Raw genomic sequence first — 16,345 nt, forward strand, 5'->3', positions numbered from 1 at the left:
GATTGAATGGATTAGATATATTGTCAATTGAGAAAGAAATTACTGAATAACTTGATTATTCAGACTTAATTAGTATTTTTTGCACTCCAAAACTGTAAGACGTGTTGCTTTTTAGTGATAAATTTGGACATGTTTGATCTTAATGTTTAATTACAATAAAAATATTTTGAATAGTATTGTTTATTTATTTATATTTTATTTAATGTATTGATTTAATTCAAAAATATTTTCATGGAACTAAAAGAATGTGAACACATATTATACTTAAGTCATTTAGGGGCACTTTTTTTAAGAAAGTTCGACTCAGGCCTAAAAATAATTAGGATCAGCCCTGAGGGTGGATAAAATAAATGGAGATAGAGACATATAATTTTATCTGAACCCGACTCATTATCATCACTAATTTAGGCCGGTTATAATGGCATATATAATTGTGAGTAGATCATCATATTGTCATGAATCTATTTCTGTCAAATGCATATAAAGTAAGATAGTGTTTGGGAGAGCTTCTTAAAAGCACTTCTCAGCATTTTCGTCAACAAAAATTTAAAATTTTGTGAAATTTTGTTAACGAAAAGCTGATAAGTGTTTTCTAGAAGCTCTCCCAAACACTACCTAAATATAATACACCATTATCCTTTTTTTTAATAATAATAATAATATAATAATAATAATAATAATAATAATAATAATAATAATAATAATTCCCCACTAGACAAAAAACGAAGTTGTATTAATACGTTTGACTCGTTGAAATCCCGGTTCAATATTAGATATTTGGAAAAAGATCTTTTTCTGGAGAGAAAAACAACACAAGATACTGTGCATTAAAATAAACATACTTTCAATATTCAAATAAGATCTTCTCTAAGTTGGATTTCAGATTTCGTCCTTCTCGATTTAATTCTAAATGTTTAAAAATTTTGATTGAGTTCGTCATTTCGTCAATTTAAGGGTTAAAAACAGGTTCTGAAAAACACAAAAAAACATCGCTTAAACGTGAAGCGTGTGCAAAAAGCTTCAATTTCGGCATAAGCGTAGAAAAAACACTCAACCATTTGATTGTCCATGTTAAGCGTGAAAAAGCGCGAAAGATAATTTGAAAATAATATTTAAGTTAATTTTTTTAATAATTATAATTTTATCTTAAATAATAAATATTTAATTATATAATTGTTTTAAAACAAAAAAAAACCCTAAATTTTACTCAAAATATCTTAAGACTTATGTTTTTTATAACTTGAAAATTTATGTATTTATTTTTAGAATCTTTAAGTTTATATGTTATTTATGTTATTAATCAACTTAACATAATTAAAATTATACAAAAAATGAAAAACGTGTTTTCACACTTAAGCTAAAGTCGTTTGAGTTTGTAAAGCTTGAAGTTTAAACGTGACACTTCGTAGTTTTTAAACCTTGGTTAAAAATAACGTTAAAAAGTAGCTTATTGTCATCCCAAAATAACCCTGAAAACCTAAAATAGAATACCCTGATTTCATTCCAATTTTGTCTTTATTTCTGGAAGGGGATCGAAAGTTCTTCTAGATGCATCACACTCGCAAATTTGTTCCCACCTCGACGAATGAAATTGGACGCTACACACAATCTATTAGCTAACTTCAGATTTCTCTCACAAACTATAACTACGTACATTTTATTCTTCTCAAAATCGAAAATTTACGTTGACACTCTAGAACTAAGTTTTTATTTTAAAAAATTAAAAATAAACAATTTTCCTAGACCCCGTGATGTTATTTGGTTTTGGATTTTATGTTGCTGGTTTTTTTTTTTTTTTTTTGAAATATTGCAATAGATTTTAAAAAAAATTAGAGTTTCAATTTTGAAATTAGAGTAGAATTAAGTATTCTATTTAAAAAAAAAATTTGGGGTGGCTTGACATATGACTCATTACTATTATTTTTAATCGTTAAACTTAAATTGATGGAATGGCCAATTTGTTATGATTAAATCGAAATTTTTGAAACATTTTACATCTAACCAAGAAAAAAAAATAAAGAAAAAGTTCGAACATATGAGAGTAGACCGAATTTTTGCGACATTTGAGTATTTCACTCACTTTAATTACAACCTCAGCCGAGTCGGTTAGACCGATCTTCATCCTCATGATTTCATGGAAACAAAACAGTGAATTCAGAGCTGTTTTTTTTTTAAAAAAAAAATTTCAAAAAAAAAAAATAAAGTGATCAGAGATTTGAATGGGAACAAAAAACGAAATTTTAGGTCGCAATTTTCACAATTTGCTCTGAATTTAGCCCTATCTGCTCGGAAATTGGATGGTTCTGTGATGATATTATGGCACATTCTTCAATTTTTCAAGGCCCAGATATCCCCATCCAATTATCTGCTGCGTAGATGGACATTTGAGGTCTTTTTCCAGGATATCTTACGAAAATCTCAAGAACTGGTGGTTTTCTCCCGTGCTTCTTCTTCACTCGGGTCAGCATTTTCTTGGTTTTGTTTCTGCTCCGTTCGTGTTTGAAGTTAGATATTGTGCATAATTGTAGCAATCAATATGGAAAGAATTTTGCATGATTTTTTACTTCAATTTGCTGAGCATATATCTCTCGTTTATTGTTTTGACCAGCTATAGATGATAAAGCTATTGGAAATTCATAAAAATATAGAATTTGTGGCTCTGTTTCAATGGAACGAATCCTGTGGCTTTTCGGTCCGAATTTCTGATTTCTTATTGTTAATGGGGGAATTAGATGAATGCTAAGATATTTTTGATATTGCTGTGTCTTTTAGTGTGTGATTCTTTTATGATTACCACCTATGGATGGATTAGTCTGTTTTGTATGATGCTCCATCATTTTGGTTCTTTCTGAGAAAATTTTGGTTTTAGATCTCATGCTAAATACATGGAATTGGTATTCGTGCTTCTGTGAAACTAACGTTACATGAAAACAAAGTCGCCGCGAAAATCACCCTTACTTGAGACAGATTCGCCATTTCACACAGCTACATCACAAACTGAATTTCACTGAGGTGTTGAATTGTTTTGGTTGTCATTCCTTCGAGAAACATGTCTAGTATCTTGAGATCCATAATCGAATCCTGATAGGTTCTATTTGTTCAATAATACCATGAGATAAAACTCTCAGGATGGAGAATACTTGCAATTTTATTAATTATGATGGATGATATTTGACGAAAAATCTCTTGTATGTGACAAAATCTATGAAAATTCATTGCTAATAATGCAAAATGGGATTAAAACAATCTCGAGTGATGCCGTAAAAATAGCCCAAAAACTTTACTGTGAAAATTAATAAAAATGAAACAAGTTTGAAGCACGTTATAACAGAAACTAGCCATTTTACTGCTGAACTTCTGGTCTCTTTCACAGCCTTTTCAGTTTGAGATTATCTTATTTTAGTAAATGCAAATTTTCATATTAGTGGAAGTTTTTTGTTATTGAGAATATCATCAGGGGAAAGGGTATACCAGTCAATGCACATAGTACGGCATGCTACGAGGTTAACGAAAAACAGAACATGTAAGGAATTGTTCTTTGAGTACATGATGCTCGGTTGTTTGAAGTTATGAATGTACAAATGTAAAAAATATCAAGAATGCCTATCTTTCTTTAGAATATGAATTATATGGATGATATCTTGCAAGCTCTGACTTCTATACTTGCGATCTTTGTATCTCCCGGATAGTATCTGTCATTGTAGAGTCAAATTGTTGGCTTTGAGGATTTTCTGCATAAGCTACATAATAAGCAGCAATGCTAGCTTGTATCCATGCCATTGCCACCCTACTCTGCAATTCGTAAGGTAACAACTCGTTAGCAGCTATTATGCATAGACACTCAAAAAATGGACCAGTGGTGTTTCAGAAATATCAACAAATGAACATAGCTCGAATACATGTCATGCCACATTCCATGTTCCAAGATTAACAGAACAAAAAACCTTGGACATGGTGGGACACCGTTTTATAAAGTTTGAAAGTTAAAGGTGAAAAAATTAAAAAAAATTAAATCTTTTACTAATTTCTTATATATATGCATAGCCATGTTGTGTTTTCTATGGCCATGCAACAAGGGTTATAACAGTTCTTGATTGTGAAAATGCTGCTTTCTGGCAGAAAGATTCAAGACTCAAATCTTTACCGTAAAATATCCAGTCAAGAAGGTGTATACAGACACCTCTGTTGCATACTTCTTGTGGATCACTAGTGCCCAGGTACCTCCCACTAGTCCACATATAGATCCTACTGCCACGCCACTCAGGAAACAGAACGAACTTGTGAGGTCAGAGTCAATCAACTTTTCCATTCCATGTCTTCTAAACATATCCCACGTATCCATTGAAGCTTGGACGATCCCTTTGTTGTACACACCTACCTGCACAAATCCCCATCTGTTCCCATAAGCTACAACGCTTGATGCAAATCCCTTACAACAATCCGCACAGGAGAACATGAACTCATCCACATCTCCGGAAACCATGCTTATTGCTCGAGCTATGCTTCTGATAACAAGAAGAAGTGGTACGAGAATGGAGCCCAAGCAAATACTCCCCATTGAAAATTTAGTTGTGTTTTTCACTATTGTTTTAAAATCAACTTCTATTCCACATGCAAATTGCATGTATTTGACATGTGATACCATGACTTGCATCGTGTTCTTGATAATCTGCATTGTCCATGTCAAGCTTCCAAGGATTATGAATATGGATATAATATCGACCTTTGTTCCGGTAGCAGTAGCTCCCCCAATGGCAGACATCAAGAAACTTGAATAAATAGTACTAGTGATGATTGATAGTAGTACTGTAGTTTTTACTTTTTGAGGACGATGCGCTATACTAACCGTTACAATCCTGTAGGTTCGATCAAATCGTGGAGTCACCCAACATGCATATAGAGATTGAAACAAGGAAGAAACTATAGCAATTACAGATGCTGCTAAACTCCCTGGAGTCCCTATAAGGACAAGCAAAATCCCGAATGCACACGTAAGAAGGGGGCTTAGCCAAAATGTGGTCTTAACAGCCCTCGAAGGATTGATGCTTGTGAATGCCTGCCATGCAAATCCTACGATCCCACCACAAGTTGTTGATGAGAGTACGGGTGCGTACCATTTCTTCAGATGGAAATGATGGGTATGGATTGTCGACAGGACACCACGAAGGGTGAGAAAGAACACCAGGACAGTGATTAAGAGAAGGTGGATGTAGAAAATGTACAGAAACAAGTTGCTGAAAATGTTTCCGTTCCTTGTCATCTCGGACTCGGCACCTTTGATTTCCTGTATTTGCATTCAAAGTAATTAGTTCATAGATTGACTGAGGAGATAAGAGTAAGTCAAGAAACCAAAGCAAATCTGCATAAAGTACGCGGGCAGGGGGTGAAAAAATTTCAAATTCCACGTCCTAAACTGGCCTGTGGATTAAAATTTCATGCGCCGTCCCGTGGAGAGAGAATAGGACCTTGTTTCTTGATGAAAAACTGTGGCGTGGATCATAAATTCTGGTTGCTGTGTCATTTACATCTCTCATCTGTGACTTCCTGTCCATGTATTGGCACTAAAAAAACAGTATATAAATATAAATATATTTAACTAAATTGCTTAGCATCCACGATTCAACTGAGCATCGAAATAGATTTTCAACTCGTTTCAAGTTAAGACTCTAACCCGTTTTTATTCTTCTTCAAGACATTTTTTTATGCATGTTTACAGCTGCACCCCTTGTTAATGTACTTAACACACTATTGACGGACTCCTGCTCCATTATATGTCCTCCATTTTTTAAATATTATTTTTCTATTTTATTCGAACTCGAGATCTCGTCTCAAATTTGAAATAGACTATGTGGATTAGGAGACAACAATGGTGACATAAATGAAGAAGGCTCCCTCCCTCCATCTTATGAGTCTCGTGAAACAGTTGGATATTCATCAGATTCCGCGAGAATTGCGTTTGGGATTTGTATTTTTGTGTAAAGGGAATAAAAAAAAAAGCTAAGGTTTTTGCTTAAGGGGATTGTGTTTGTTATAAATGCTTTTGGTTTACCAGTTTCACGGTTAACCTAATGCACAGTCTTCTTCTTGGACTCGAGGGAATTTTAAAACTGCTTTAAATAATATTGCAAAATTGATTTAAGTTATGATGGAGTAAGTGGAACGCCACTTGGATGAAATGTTCAATAATCAATATGATAAACTTTGACTGGATAAGTATTCTTAGATTTATGTAATGTTTACAAATAAAAATTTTAACTTCTCAATCAATGATGTCCAATTCGTTTTCAACCATTAAAATTTGGTATCATGTTTTAGTGATGAGAAAAAAAAAAAAACAACTATACCGGATTATTGTGGTCGGAGATGAAGTGGACGGAAATTGTTAAGCAACTTAAAACTTCTCTGTTTACGAACTCTAAATATTATAGATTTTTTTCAAAAAAAATTCTTTAAAAAATATAATTTGAGAGCGAGTGATTTTCACCTCAGGGTTAATAGATGAACGGTTGAACGCGACTAATCTATTACTATATATAAAGCGAGAGAGCATAATAAAAACTTCAATTTGATGAAGCCTTTTTCTATTCCAATAATAGTCTTCAACTTTCTTGTACCAATTATCCACATTTATTTATTTTTTTTAAAAATTCATCCAATTACGTTAATTCACATATTTTTTCCTCACAACCTCAATATTTTTACACATGTAGGATATAATTTTGATCGGTCAATCACTAAATCTGTTAGTGAATTTTCAAATTAAAAAAAATTATCTCAATAATGGCAATATTAAAATTTTTTATTATATTTGGATCTAATTTCAATATAAAATAGCATAAAAATTCATTTAAAAAAAATAATTTTAAAAATAAAATATTTGTGACACATACCGTGTGCGCATTGTCGCTAGTGAATTTGAATTATTCCAAATTTCCCAATTTTTGGCTCAGAGTCTATACGAATATATGGTTTTATATGAGGGCTTTTTTTTTATAAAACTAGTAAAATTAGCGTGCTTTGCATGTAGGAATGCTTTTTATTATCGATAAACGTTGTTAAATAAATGAGTTGAGATGAGAAGAGATAAATATGCAGTTAGTTAATAATTTTCATGATATTTAGTAAATATTAAATTCAATGTAATATGATATTTATAACATGCATTATAAAATGAGTGCGAAGAATCTTTGTTGAAAGATTTTATATGTTACCAGTCTAATTGAATTTATAGTCGTTGTTGCAAATAATAGTTGTAACAAATACTATAATTTTGTATAAATTAGACATTAAGGAAAATATTTTTTTTTTAAAAAAGAAAATATATAGTTTGATGTCGTGACATATTTAATAAATAAAACTTAAGAACAAATATATCAATAATATATAGTTTTGAAAAAATTATTTTACAACTACTGGTTTTGAGAATATAATAATAATACAAATAATGAATTCTAAATTTTAAATTAAATTACAAAGTTTTTTCTTGTTTACATAACAATTTTACCCTTCTTTCACGATTTTTTGTTTACAGTCCATTTATAAAAAAATTAATTTTCTCATCATCTTCGATAATAATTTTTGTGATATTTTCTCTATCAATTATTTTTATTTTTATATTTTTATTCTTTGATTCTTTTGTTGGATTATGCTAAAAAATTCTTTGCAAGAGTATAAATAATTTCATTGTTTCCAACCTCCATTCTTGTGTTATTATCTTCTAAGTAAGTAAGTATCGTTAATAATCAATGTGTTATTGGACGTTTTTCTATTTTTAATTTAATGTTAAGTTGTTCGAAATCCACTATTGAATTTTATTTTATTTTTTTGCAAAATTTTTACTCGAATTTTGAATATTTTTGATTAAAAATGATAACATTTCATCTTGTATTTCAACTATCTTATCTGTTGGGATCGGTTCAGAGGGTAGAGGGGGGGTGAATACACTCTGAAACTTTTCTTCTACTTCTTTAGAAAGATCAAGTGAGGTTTAGTTCACTTAATCAGTTTTCTCAACTTCTAAAATGTTTTGAACAACTTAAATAGTGCGGAAATAGTTCAAAGGTTTTAGTGATGCAAAGTTTATAATGCAATGTATGAGCAGGATGTGAGATAAGTTGCAGTAAATGCTAAAGCACGATTTTATGGAAGTTCGAAGGCTTAATCCTTCTACGTCTCCCCTTCTTCCACTTAGGAAGGAATTCACTAGAAGACTTTGGTTATTACAACGTCTTGTAATACACCCACTTCAGACTTAGGACTTATCCAATGCCTAATCCGAAACTCCTAGATTTACACAGATAAGATTCTCAGTTCTTATCAGACTGGTGGAAGCTTTCAGAGCAGCTTCAAGTCTCTTCAACACTGAGTATAGTTGAGTTGAGCTTCTCAGACTGCAGAGCGGTCGAGAGGCTTGAAAACCCTAGGATGATCCTTGACGATCAGATATGTGAACTGTAGGCGAGGGTTTATTTGAGCAGCAGATGAATGATCTTGTAAGTGTGCTCAAGTATATCAGATGAGGACTTCTGATATTAGTCAAGTGATTGAAATTTTTCTGAGTTGCTTGTCTCTCTTCGTTGTCTTATCTCACTGCATATTGTTGTTTGAGCAATCTTCCCTTTATATAGGTCAATCATCAACGTCTTTATTTTGAACGTTCTGATGCTGCATTGAATGCACATTTAATGCTCATAAATGCATTGATGATTCTGCATGAGGATCGTACACTGCAGACAACTTCCAGGATCCAAAACTGGAATAAACGGTCGAATGCTTTATCTGCAGTCATTCTGTTTTTTGCCATTTTGGTACAACCTGTTGTCTTGATTTGCAGGAGTCAACAAATCTTCTGAAACGCCGGTTCTGCTTTTAATAAAAGATCCTGCAAAGAACATCTTGTCACAGGTACTTGTCTCGAGATATCTAGATAGGCAGTTGGCATTCTACCGGTAGAGATATTTGTCCTCTGCTGGTTTGAATAACCAGTCGATAAGCTTGTGACTTCAACCGGTCGAGAGATAAAGGCGGTTGACAAGCTTCCGGTAGATAGATTTATCCTCTGCTGGTTTTGATAGCCGGTTGATAGGCTTGTGACTTCAGCCGGTCGAGAGCAAAGGCGGTTGACAAGCTTTCGGTAGATAGATTTTATCCTCTGCTGGTTTTGATAGTCAGTTGATAGGCTTGTGACTTCAGCCGGTCGAGAGCAAAGGCGGTTGACAAGCTTTCGGTAGAAGTTGTAGTAGGTTCCTGAAATACAATGGTTGGCAGCACATTCCTATACAATGAGTTGTTGTTTGTTATCACCAAAATATCGGATTCAACAATTTCCCCCTTTTTGGTGATGACAAAACTTAAGTGCTCCAAGAACAATATGAAAGCATAAAAATGAACTTCATTGAGAGAATGAATTTCATTAAGTACAATAAGCATTTTTATTACACCTACAGAAAAAAAAAAGGCTGCGATAAGTAAAGAAGAGATAAGTTGTTCATCTTTTGAACCAACTGGCTCCTCCTGACCTATCGCCTTCTCTTCTTCTTCTGTCGGCTTCTTCTTTTCTTCTGGACTCTTCTTCACGTCTTCTTGCCTCTGCTGCTCTACGTTGCTCTTCTTCCCCCTTTTTGGCATCACCTTGGTTGAGCCGAAGGATGACCTCAGTGAGTTGAGTGCCAAGGCAGGCTTGCATAGTGTCTATTTTTGCATCGATTTGAGCAAGTAGAGTGGCTTGCATAGTGTCCATCCGATCATTCAACTGCTTATGAAGGCGATTTTCGGATCGGATAACTTGTTCGGAGACGGTAGAGAGCGTGTTGATTTGAGTGCGATGATGATTAGTGATCTCTGTGGACAGACGAGCAAGGTCTCGAGACACGGTCTCGAAATGCCGAATCATCGTCTGGCGTGAATTATCGACCGATAAGGATGAGTTTGTTATGTCTTGAGAGAAGGACCTAACCGTTTGCATGAGCTCATGAAGCCGATTTATCAAGGTATGATCTAGAGCTGCGGCCATGGCTTCAATTAAAGAATCATCAGTCTGAATCATTTGCCCTTCTGAGTCATTTCTTGGTGAAACCGGGCTAGACTCACGATGATGTGGTGCGGGTGAACTTGCTGGAGAGCTACCCGATGGACCTTCCAATAATGGTACAGTTGGAGATGTAATAGTTTCGACTGCAGCCAATATGGTTGGTGGAGTACCAGGATCAGCACTTGGTTCATCCATAATGAGATCTTCCATAAACTTTTCAGTAGATGGAGACGGTTGAAGTGCTGGATCAGCATCAGTCACTTGCTGTTCTGGAGATGCAGGTGATACAATAGTGCTTGATATCTCCGTTGGGGGCACTGTTGCTTCACTACTGCAAGGAGCCTCTGTCACAGAGGTGACAGGTATCTCTTGTGCAACCACTTCTAAAACATCTTGTGAATGACCGGGAGAAGTGTGAGCGGTCGTCACGGGAGAGGAGCGAGCAATCACAACTGCTTCCGGTGGAGTAACTGCTTGGACTGCGGTTGAGGAGGGGTCGACCGATGAAGATGCTGCTACACTCGATCTTAGAGCATATGATTGAAAGAGGTCAGCAGTGATGAGATCGGTCAAAATCCCATCTGAAGAAGGGAGAGCATAGACGTCTTCTTCACCCTGATCTTGGGTGAGAAAGGTTTTCATCATCACTTGTGCTTCCAGCACATAAGCTTGCAAACAGGCTGCTGAAGCTGGTGTTTTGACATTGTTGAGAGCTTGGAAGTGCTGAAGTAGTTGAGTGATTTGACGTAGACTATCCTGTAGTCCAGTCAAAATCACAAAGTCATCGGCAGCGGTAGGACTCTTGGATTTGAAATTCTTGACACGCTCATTAATTAGCAGTGATAGCAGGCTTCCTCGAAGCTTCAAGTCTATGAGATGTCGTCTTCCCAGAGCCTCCACGATGTCTTCAGTATCAGCAAATAGAAGCATCTTCTGCTCAATGACGTTTAGAGATTTCCATTTAGGAAATATTTGAGCGAGTGTCAAGTGAGTGCGGGAGTGATGCCATCTGTCAAAACGTTGTAGATGACGCTTGACAGTACGGAGCACGTGAGAGATGATCATATTGAGTTCTATCGTAGCTGCTGGTTGAGCCTTGGGTGTGTAGATCATCACACCTTTCCCTTTGTCTTTGGGATCAGCTAGAGTGACCTCAGGAGCTGATGAGGCACCTTCCCGGATTATCACACTTTTTGTAGGACGAGGAGCAGTAGAAGCAACAACGGTAGTAGTCTCGACCGTTGGCAGGGTAGGAGCAAGTCCAGAAAGAGACTTTAGCTTCTTGTGCTGCCTCTTCTTCTCGCCTGCAGGCGTGGATGACACAGCTGCTTTGGAGACCGAAGGGGATGACTTGCTGAAAGCTTGAATCAGTGGAACATTCTCACGTGATTCATCTTCAGAGTCAGATTCGATGATTAGTTGACGCTTGGCAGACTTTTTGGTATGGACTGGTTTGGCCACGACCGAAACCGTTGAAAGCGGTTGAGGGATAGCAATAGCCTTTGCGGTTGAGGGCAAGGTGTCGACAGCAGTCTCTTTCTTGTTCAGGAATTTGAGAATCGTAGACTTGTTGAGCCATTTGGTGGGATGCAGAGGCTCAGTCTTGGAAAAGTCCACTCCAAGGACGCCCAAGATGTGGCAGATTTGCAAAGCAAATCCCTCGGATTGCCCTTTCCCCCTTGTCGTAAGATCCAGCCTTGGCCAGAAGATTCTTGGCCACGATATTAGTCAGTAGCCTGAATGGAGCTTTGAGAGATGTCTTCTGGGCCGGCAGTTTGATCGGAGCATCAGTAGTTGAGAACTCCTTCAACCAATAAGAGCAGTTACCATCTGGAAGATCCGTGCATTTTGTCAAACCCCTGGAGGGCAGATCAAATGTGCTAGCGAAGAACTTCTGATTGAAGGAGTAGACCTCTGTCTTGATCAAGCATTTGATAGTCCCATGCTCGATTTGAGCGGTTGCGAAGAACTCCTTCAAAACAGGCAAATCGCAGATGGCGCTGCATTCCAGAAATTTCTTCAGTCCAGAGGCTTCAAGCATGGTGAAGACCTCAGTTATTCCTGCGTTGTTTGCCTGAACAACGGAATCAAAGTTGATGGCGAGGCAAGTCTTCTGGATCGACATGATATCTATAGATAAGAACTCGAGCAAAGAGTAAGCAAAAGCTTGAGAGTAATTCGATGGAGCGTTTAATACAATATGAAAGTTTTTTTTAGCAAAGGTGAAAGATTGATATACGAGTGTAAAGAAGTATATATAGGAACCTATGGGCCATAGGGTGATGTCATGAAAAGTATTTTTGAAATTCAAAAAGTTTTGAAGAGCATAATCACGGCGCCCAATTAATGTCATTTGGTTCAAAGCACCAAGCTGCTAGTACGAAGTCTGTCAGAGACTAGTTAAAGGCGGATGATATGCCAATATTAATGGCAACGTAACAGCTAATCTATTAATGTCATATTGACAATCATTCCCCCTAAACACATGCATACTAACTTAAATCTACTAAGCCAAGAATATTTCGAAAATATGAAAACTTAGCGTCCGGTAGAGGCTTGGTGAATATGTCTGCTGCTTGCTGATCGGTAGAGATGTATTCCAGCCTAATTTCCTTCTTTAAGACATGATCTCGGATAAAGTGATGCCTGACATCAATGTGCTTTGTTCGAGAGTGCATCACTGGATTGTGAGTGATGGCTATGGCACTTGTATTGTCACAGTAGATTGGAGCTTCACTCGACCGAATCCCATAATCATTAAGCTGCTGTTGAATCCAGAGTATTTGAGCACAACAGCTGCCAGCAAGGTATTCTGCTTCGGCGGTCGAGGTAGCAATTGATGTCTGCTTCTTACTTGACCACGAAATTAGTCTATCTCCAAGGAATTGACATGTGCCACTTGTACTTTTGCGATCAATTCTACAACCTGCATAATCTGCATCTGAATAGCCAATAAGATTAAGATTTGAATCTTTGGGATACCAAAGACCCACATTAGTAGTTCCTTTAATATATTTAAGTATTCGTTTGGTAGCAATGAAATGAGATTGCTTAGGTGCGGCTTGAAATCTAGCACATAAACAAACTGAATACATGATATCCGGTCGACTGGCAGTCAAATAGAGCAGTGAACCAATAAGGCCTCGATACATGGTTACCTCAACCGGAATTCCCCCTTCATCTTTATCAAGCTTAATTGATGTACTCATGGGGGTAGATACAGTTGAGCATTGTTCCATTCCAAACTTCTTTACCAATTCCTTGGCATACTTGGACTGATTGATGAATATTCCAGTTTCAAGTTGCTTTACTTGAAGTCCAAGAAAGAAGTTTAGCTCGCCCATCATGCTCATTTCAAACTTCTCCTTCATCAGTTTAGAGAACTTTGAGCACAACTTGGGGTTAGTTGACCCAAATATAATGTCATCAACATAAATTTGTACTAGTAACACATGATCACCTTTTACAAATTTAAACAGGGTCTTATCGACCGTTCCAATTTGGAAATCATGTTCCAGTAAAAATTTTAGCAAAGTGTCATACCAAGCACGCGGTGCTTGTTTTAATCCATAGAGAGCTTTGTCAAGTTTATAGATATATTGAGGATGAGTAGGATTGACAAAACCTGGTGGTTGTTCAACGTACACCTCTTCTTGAAGTAGACCATTGAGGAATGCAGACTTCACATCCATTTGATAAACTTTAAAATTCTTGAAGGCTGCATAAGCAAGAAAGATGCGGATTGCTTCTAGTCTTGCAACTGGCGCGAAAGATTCCTCAAAGTCTATGCCTTCTTCTTGTCTGAATCCTTGAGCAACAAGTCGAGCTTTGTTACGCACAACAGTGCCATGTTCATCGAGCTTGTTACGAAACACCCATCTAGTTCCAATCACATTTTGATTTTTCGGTCGAGGAACTAGATGCCAAACATTGTTGCGGGTGAATTGATTCAACTCTTCTTGCATAGCTTCAATCCAGCTGGCATCTGATAGAGCTTCATCTATTTTCTTGGGCTCTACCTGAGATATGAAAGCGGCATGCAAGAATTCATTAATCATTTGACCACGTGTTTTTCGAGGAGCAGAAGGGTCACCTATGACCAACCCAGGTGGATGATCTTTGTTCCACCTAAAATAATTCCCTAAAGGGTTGTCATCAATTGGTTGATGAACGTCCTCGTTTACTGGATCATCATTGGCTGGAGGATTGTTATCAACCGGTGGATCCACTTCTGGCCTTGTTTGATCACACCCGGTGGAGGGAACTGGATCATCCTTCTTTGGAGGATATAGATCACTGTCACTCTCTTCCTGTAGATTTGTGTTTTCCAGTCTGTGACTCAGATCATTTATGCTCCCTTGAGTTTGTTCTGTACATAGAGTAGATTCATCAAAAACAACATGAATGGTTTCCTCGACCGTTAGTGATCTTTGATTGAACACTCGATAAGCTCTGCTAACGGCTGAGTAACCAATAAAAGTTCCTTCGTCTGCTTTGGCATCGAAGGCTGTCAAATGGTTTTTGCCATTGTTGTGGATAAAGCATTTGCACCCAAAAATTTTGAAATAAGAAATGTCAGGTTTTGTGCCATTCCAGATCTCATATGGAGTTTTGTTAAATCGTTTATTAATCATAGATCTGTTTTGAGTATAGCAAGCTGTGTTAACTGCTTCTGCCCAAAGTCTTTGAGAAACATTTGAATCAGCAATCATAGTTCTGGCTGCTTCTTTTAAAGTACGGTTCCTTCTTTCAGCCACCCCATTTTGCTGTGGGGATCTAGCAGCTGACAACTCATGCTTGATTCCCTGATCATCTAGATAAGTCATAAGAGTGATGTTTAAAAATTCAGTCCCTCTATCACTCCTGATTCTATCTATTACAGTAGATTGTTCATTTTGCAAGCGTTTAAAAAGCTTAATCAGGTGAGGTGCAGTTTGATCTTTTGAAGAGAGAAAGATGACCCAAGTAAATCGAGAAAAGTCATCTATAACAACAAGAGCATATCTCATTCCCCCTATGCTTCTTACTGGTATAGGACCAAATAGGTCCATGTGAAGTAAGTCTAAACATTTGGAAGAGGACATACACCCTTTATTTTTAAAAGTTGCTCTCACCTGCTTTCCTAGTTGACAAGCAGGACAAACTTTGTCTTTTACAAAATCTCCTTCGGGCAGACCAGAAACCAAATCATGCTTCCTCAAGTTAAAAATGGACTTAAAATTTAGATGATTTAACCGCTTATGCCACAACCAATGTTTATCATGATGAGCAGTAAGACAAGTGGGTGAAGAAATATGTGAGCAAGACCAGTTTACCTTGTAGGTGTTTAGGTCTCGTACACCGGTCATAAGAGTCTCACCTTTGTCATTTTTTATGAGGCACGTGTGTTTGTGAAACTCGACCGAATGATCATTGTCACATAGTTGACTAATACTTATCAAATTATAGCATAGTTTGTCAACAAGTAACACATCTTTAATAATGAAGTTACCATGGATGATCTTACCCTTACCCACGGTTTTACCTTTGGAGTTGTCTCCAAAGCTGATCTTTGGTCCTTTGCACAACACCACTTCTGTTAGAAGTTCTGGATTCCCTGTCATGTGTCGTGAGCAACCGCTATCTAAATACCAGGTAGTGTCCTTGATAGAAGTGGTTTTCTCGCCCGTTTGGACTTTTAGTACCTGCAAAGAGTGAAGAACTTTTGGTACCCATATCTAGTAGGGTCCAGGTCGGATTAGCCCTTTCGGGACCCACACCTGGAACACCCTTACAGGTTTGCCCGTGTGTGTGTCCAGAAATCTGTGCGGTCGATAGGCAGTAAATGTGTGTGCTTGTGAGGTTGCTGTGTGCTGCTTGCCTTTTTTATTTTCATCAGTTAGCATGTACCTCTTTTGAACTGGCCTGCAATTAAAGTACTGGTAAGGCTTCTCCTTTGACCATATTTTCTTAGAGTAGTTAGACTCATTCCATGGCCTTTTGAAATTAGATTGGTTTCCCTTTCTTCTTTCATTAGGTTTTGGTTTGATCCAAGTTCCTCTTTGATTAGAGGTCTGGGGATCCACATATCCCAGCCCTCTATGCTTAGAGCTTCGTTCGTTCGATACTTTCTGATTTTTGTCAAAGCTGCACTTATCGTGTTCATATATCGTGCTGGACCTGACAAATCTTATTTTGTTAAGATTGCCTTTGTCCAGGCTTGACTGAATACAGGATTCCATAGACTGTTCATTTGTTCCAAACCCTAGACCGGTTTTATCATGCACCGGTCTTTGGATTTCTTGAATCTTGTCAATGGTTACCGAAGATTTATTC

General features: G+C 36.9%; 1 protein-coding gene and 1 long non-coding RNA gene across 2 annotated transcripts; one reads left to right on the top strand and one right to left on the bottom strand.

Moving 5' to 3' along the window:
* Positions 1–3,412: 3,412 nt before the first annotated feature.
* On the top strand, positions 3,413–4,999 carry LOC140887683 (uncharacterized). Its single transcript, XR_012151966.1, has 3 exons — positions 3,413–3,523; positions 3,690–3,806; positions 4,863–4,999. It is a non-coding gene; the product is annotated as an uncharacterized lncRNA (long non-coding RNA).
* On the bottom strand, positions 3,515–5,787 carry LOC140887682 (protein PNS1-like). The gene is made up of 4 exons (XM_073295104.1): positions 5,672–5,787; positions 5,466–5,561; positions 4,145–5,284; positions 3,515–3,792 (listed from the first exon to the last, which is right to left on the bottom strand). Exons 2-4 carry the CDS (start codon positions 5,550–5,552, stop codon positions 3,658–3,660), a joined length of 1,362 nt encoding a protein of 453 aa, XP_073151205.1. The 5' UTR covers positions 5,553–5,561; positions 5,672–5,787; the 3' UTR covers positions 3,515–3,657.
* Between the last annotated feature and the right edge of the window lie 10,558 nt (positions 5,788–16,345).

This window comes from Henckelia pumila, chromosome 3 (genome assembly GCF_033568475.1).
Source record: "Henckelia pumila isolate YLH828 chromosome 3, ASM3356847v2, whole genome shotgun sequence".
In the NCBI taxonomy this organism is placed as follows: Eukaryota; Viridiplantae; Streptophyta; class Magnoliopsida; order Lamiales; family Gesneriaceae; genus Henckelia; species Henckelia pumila.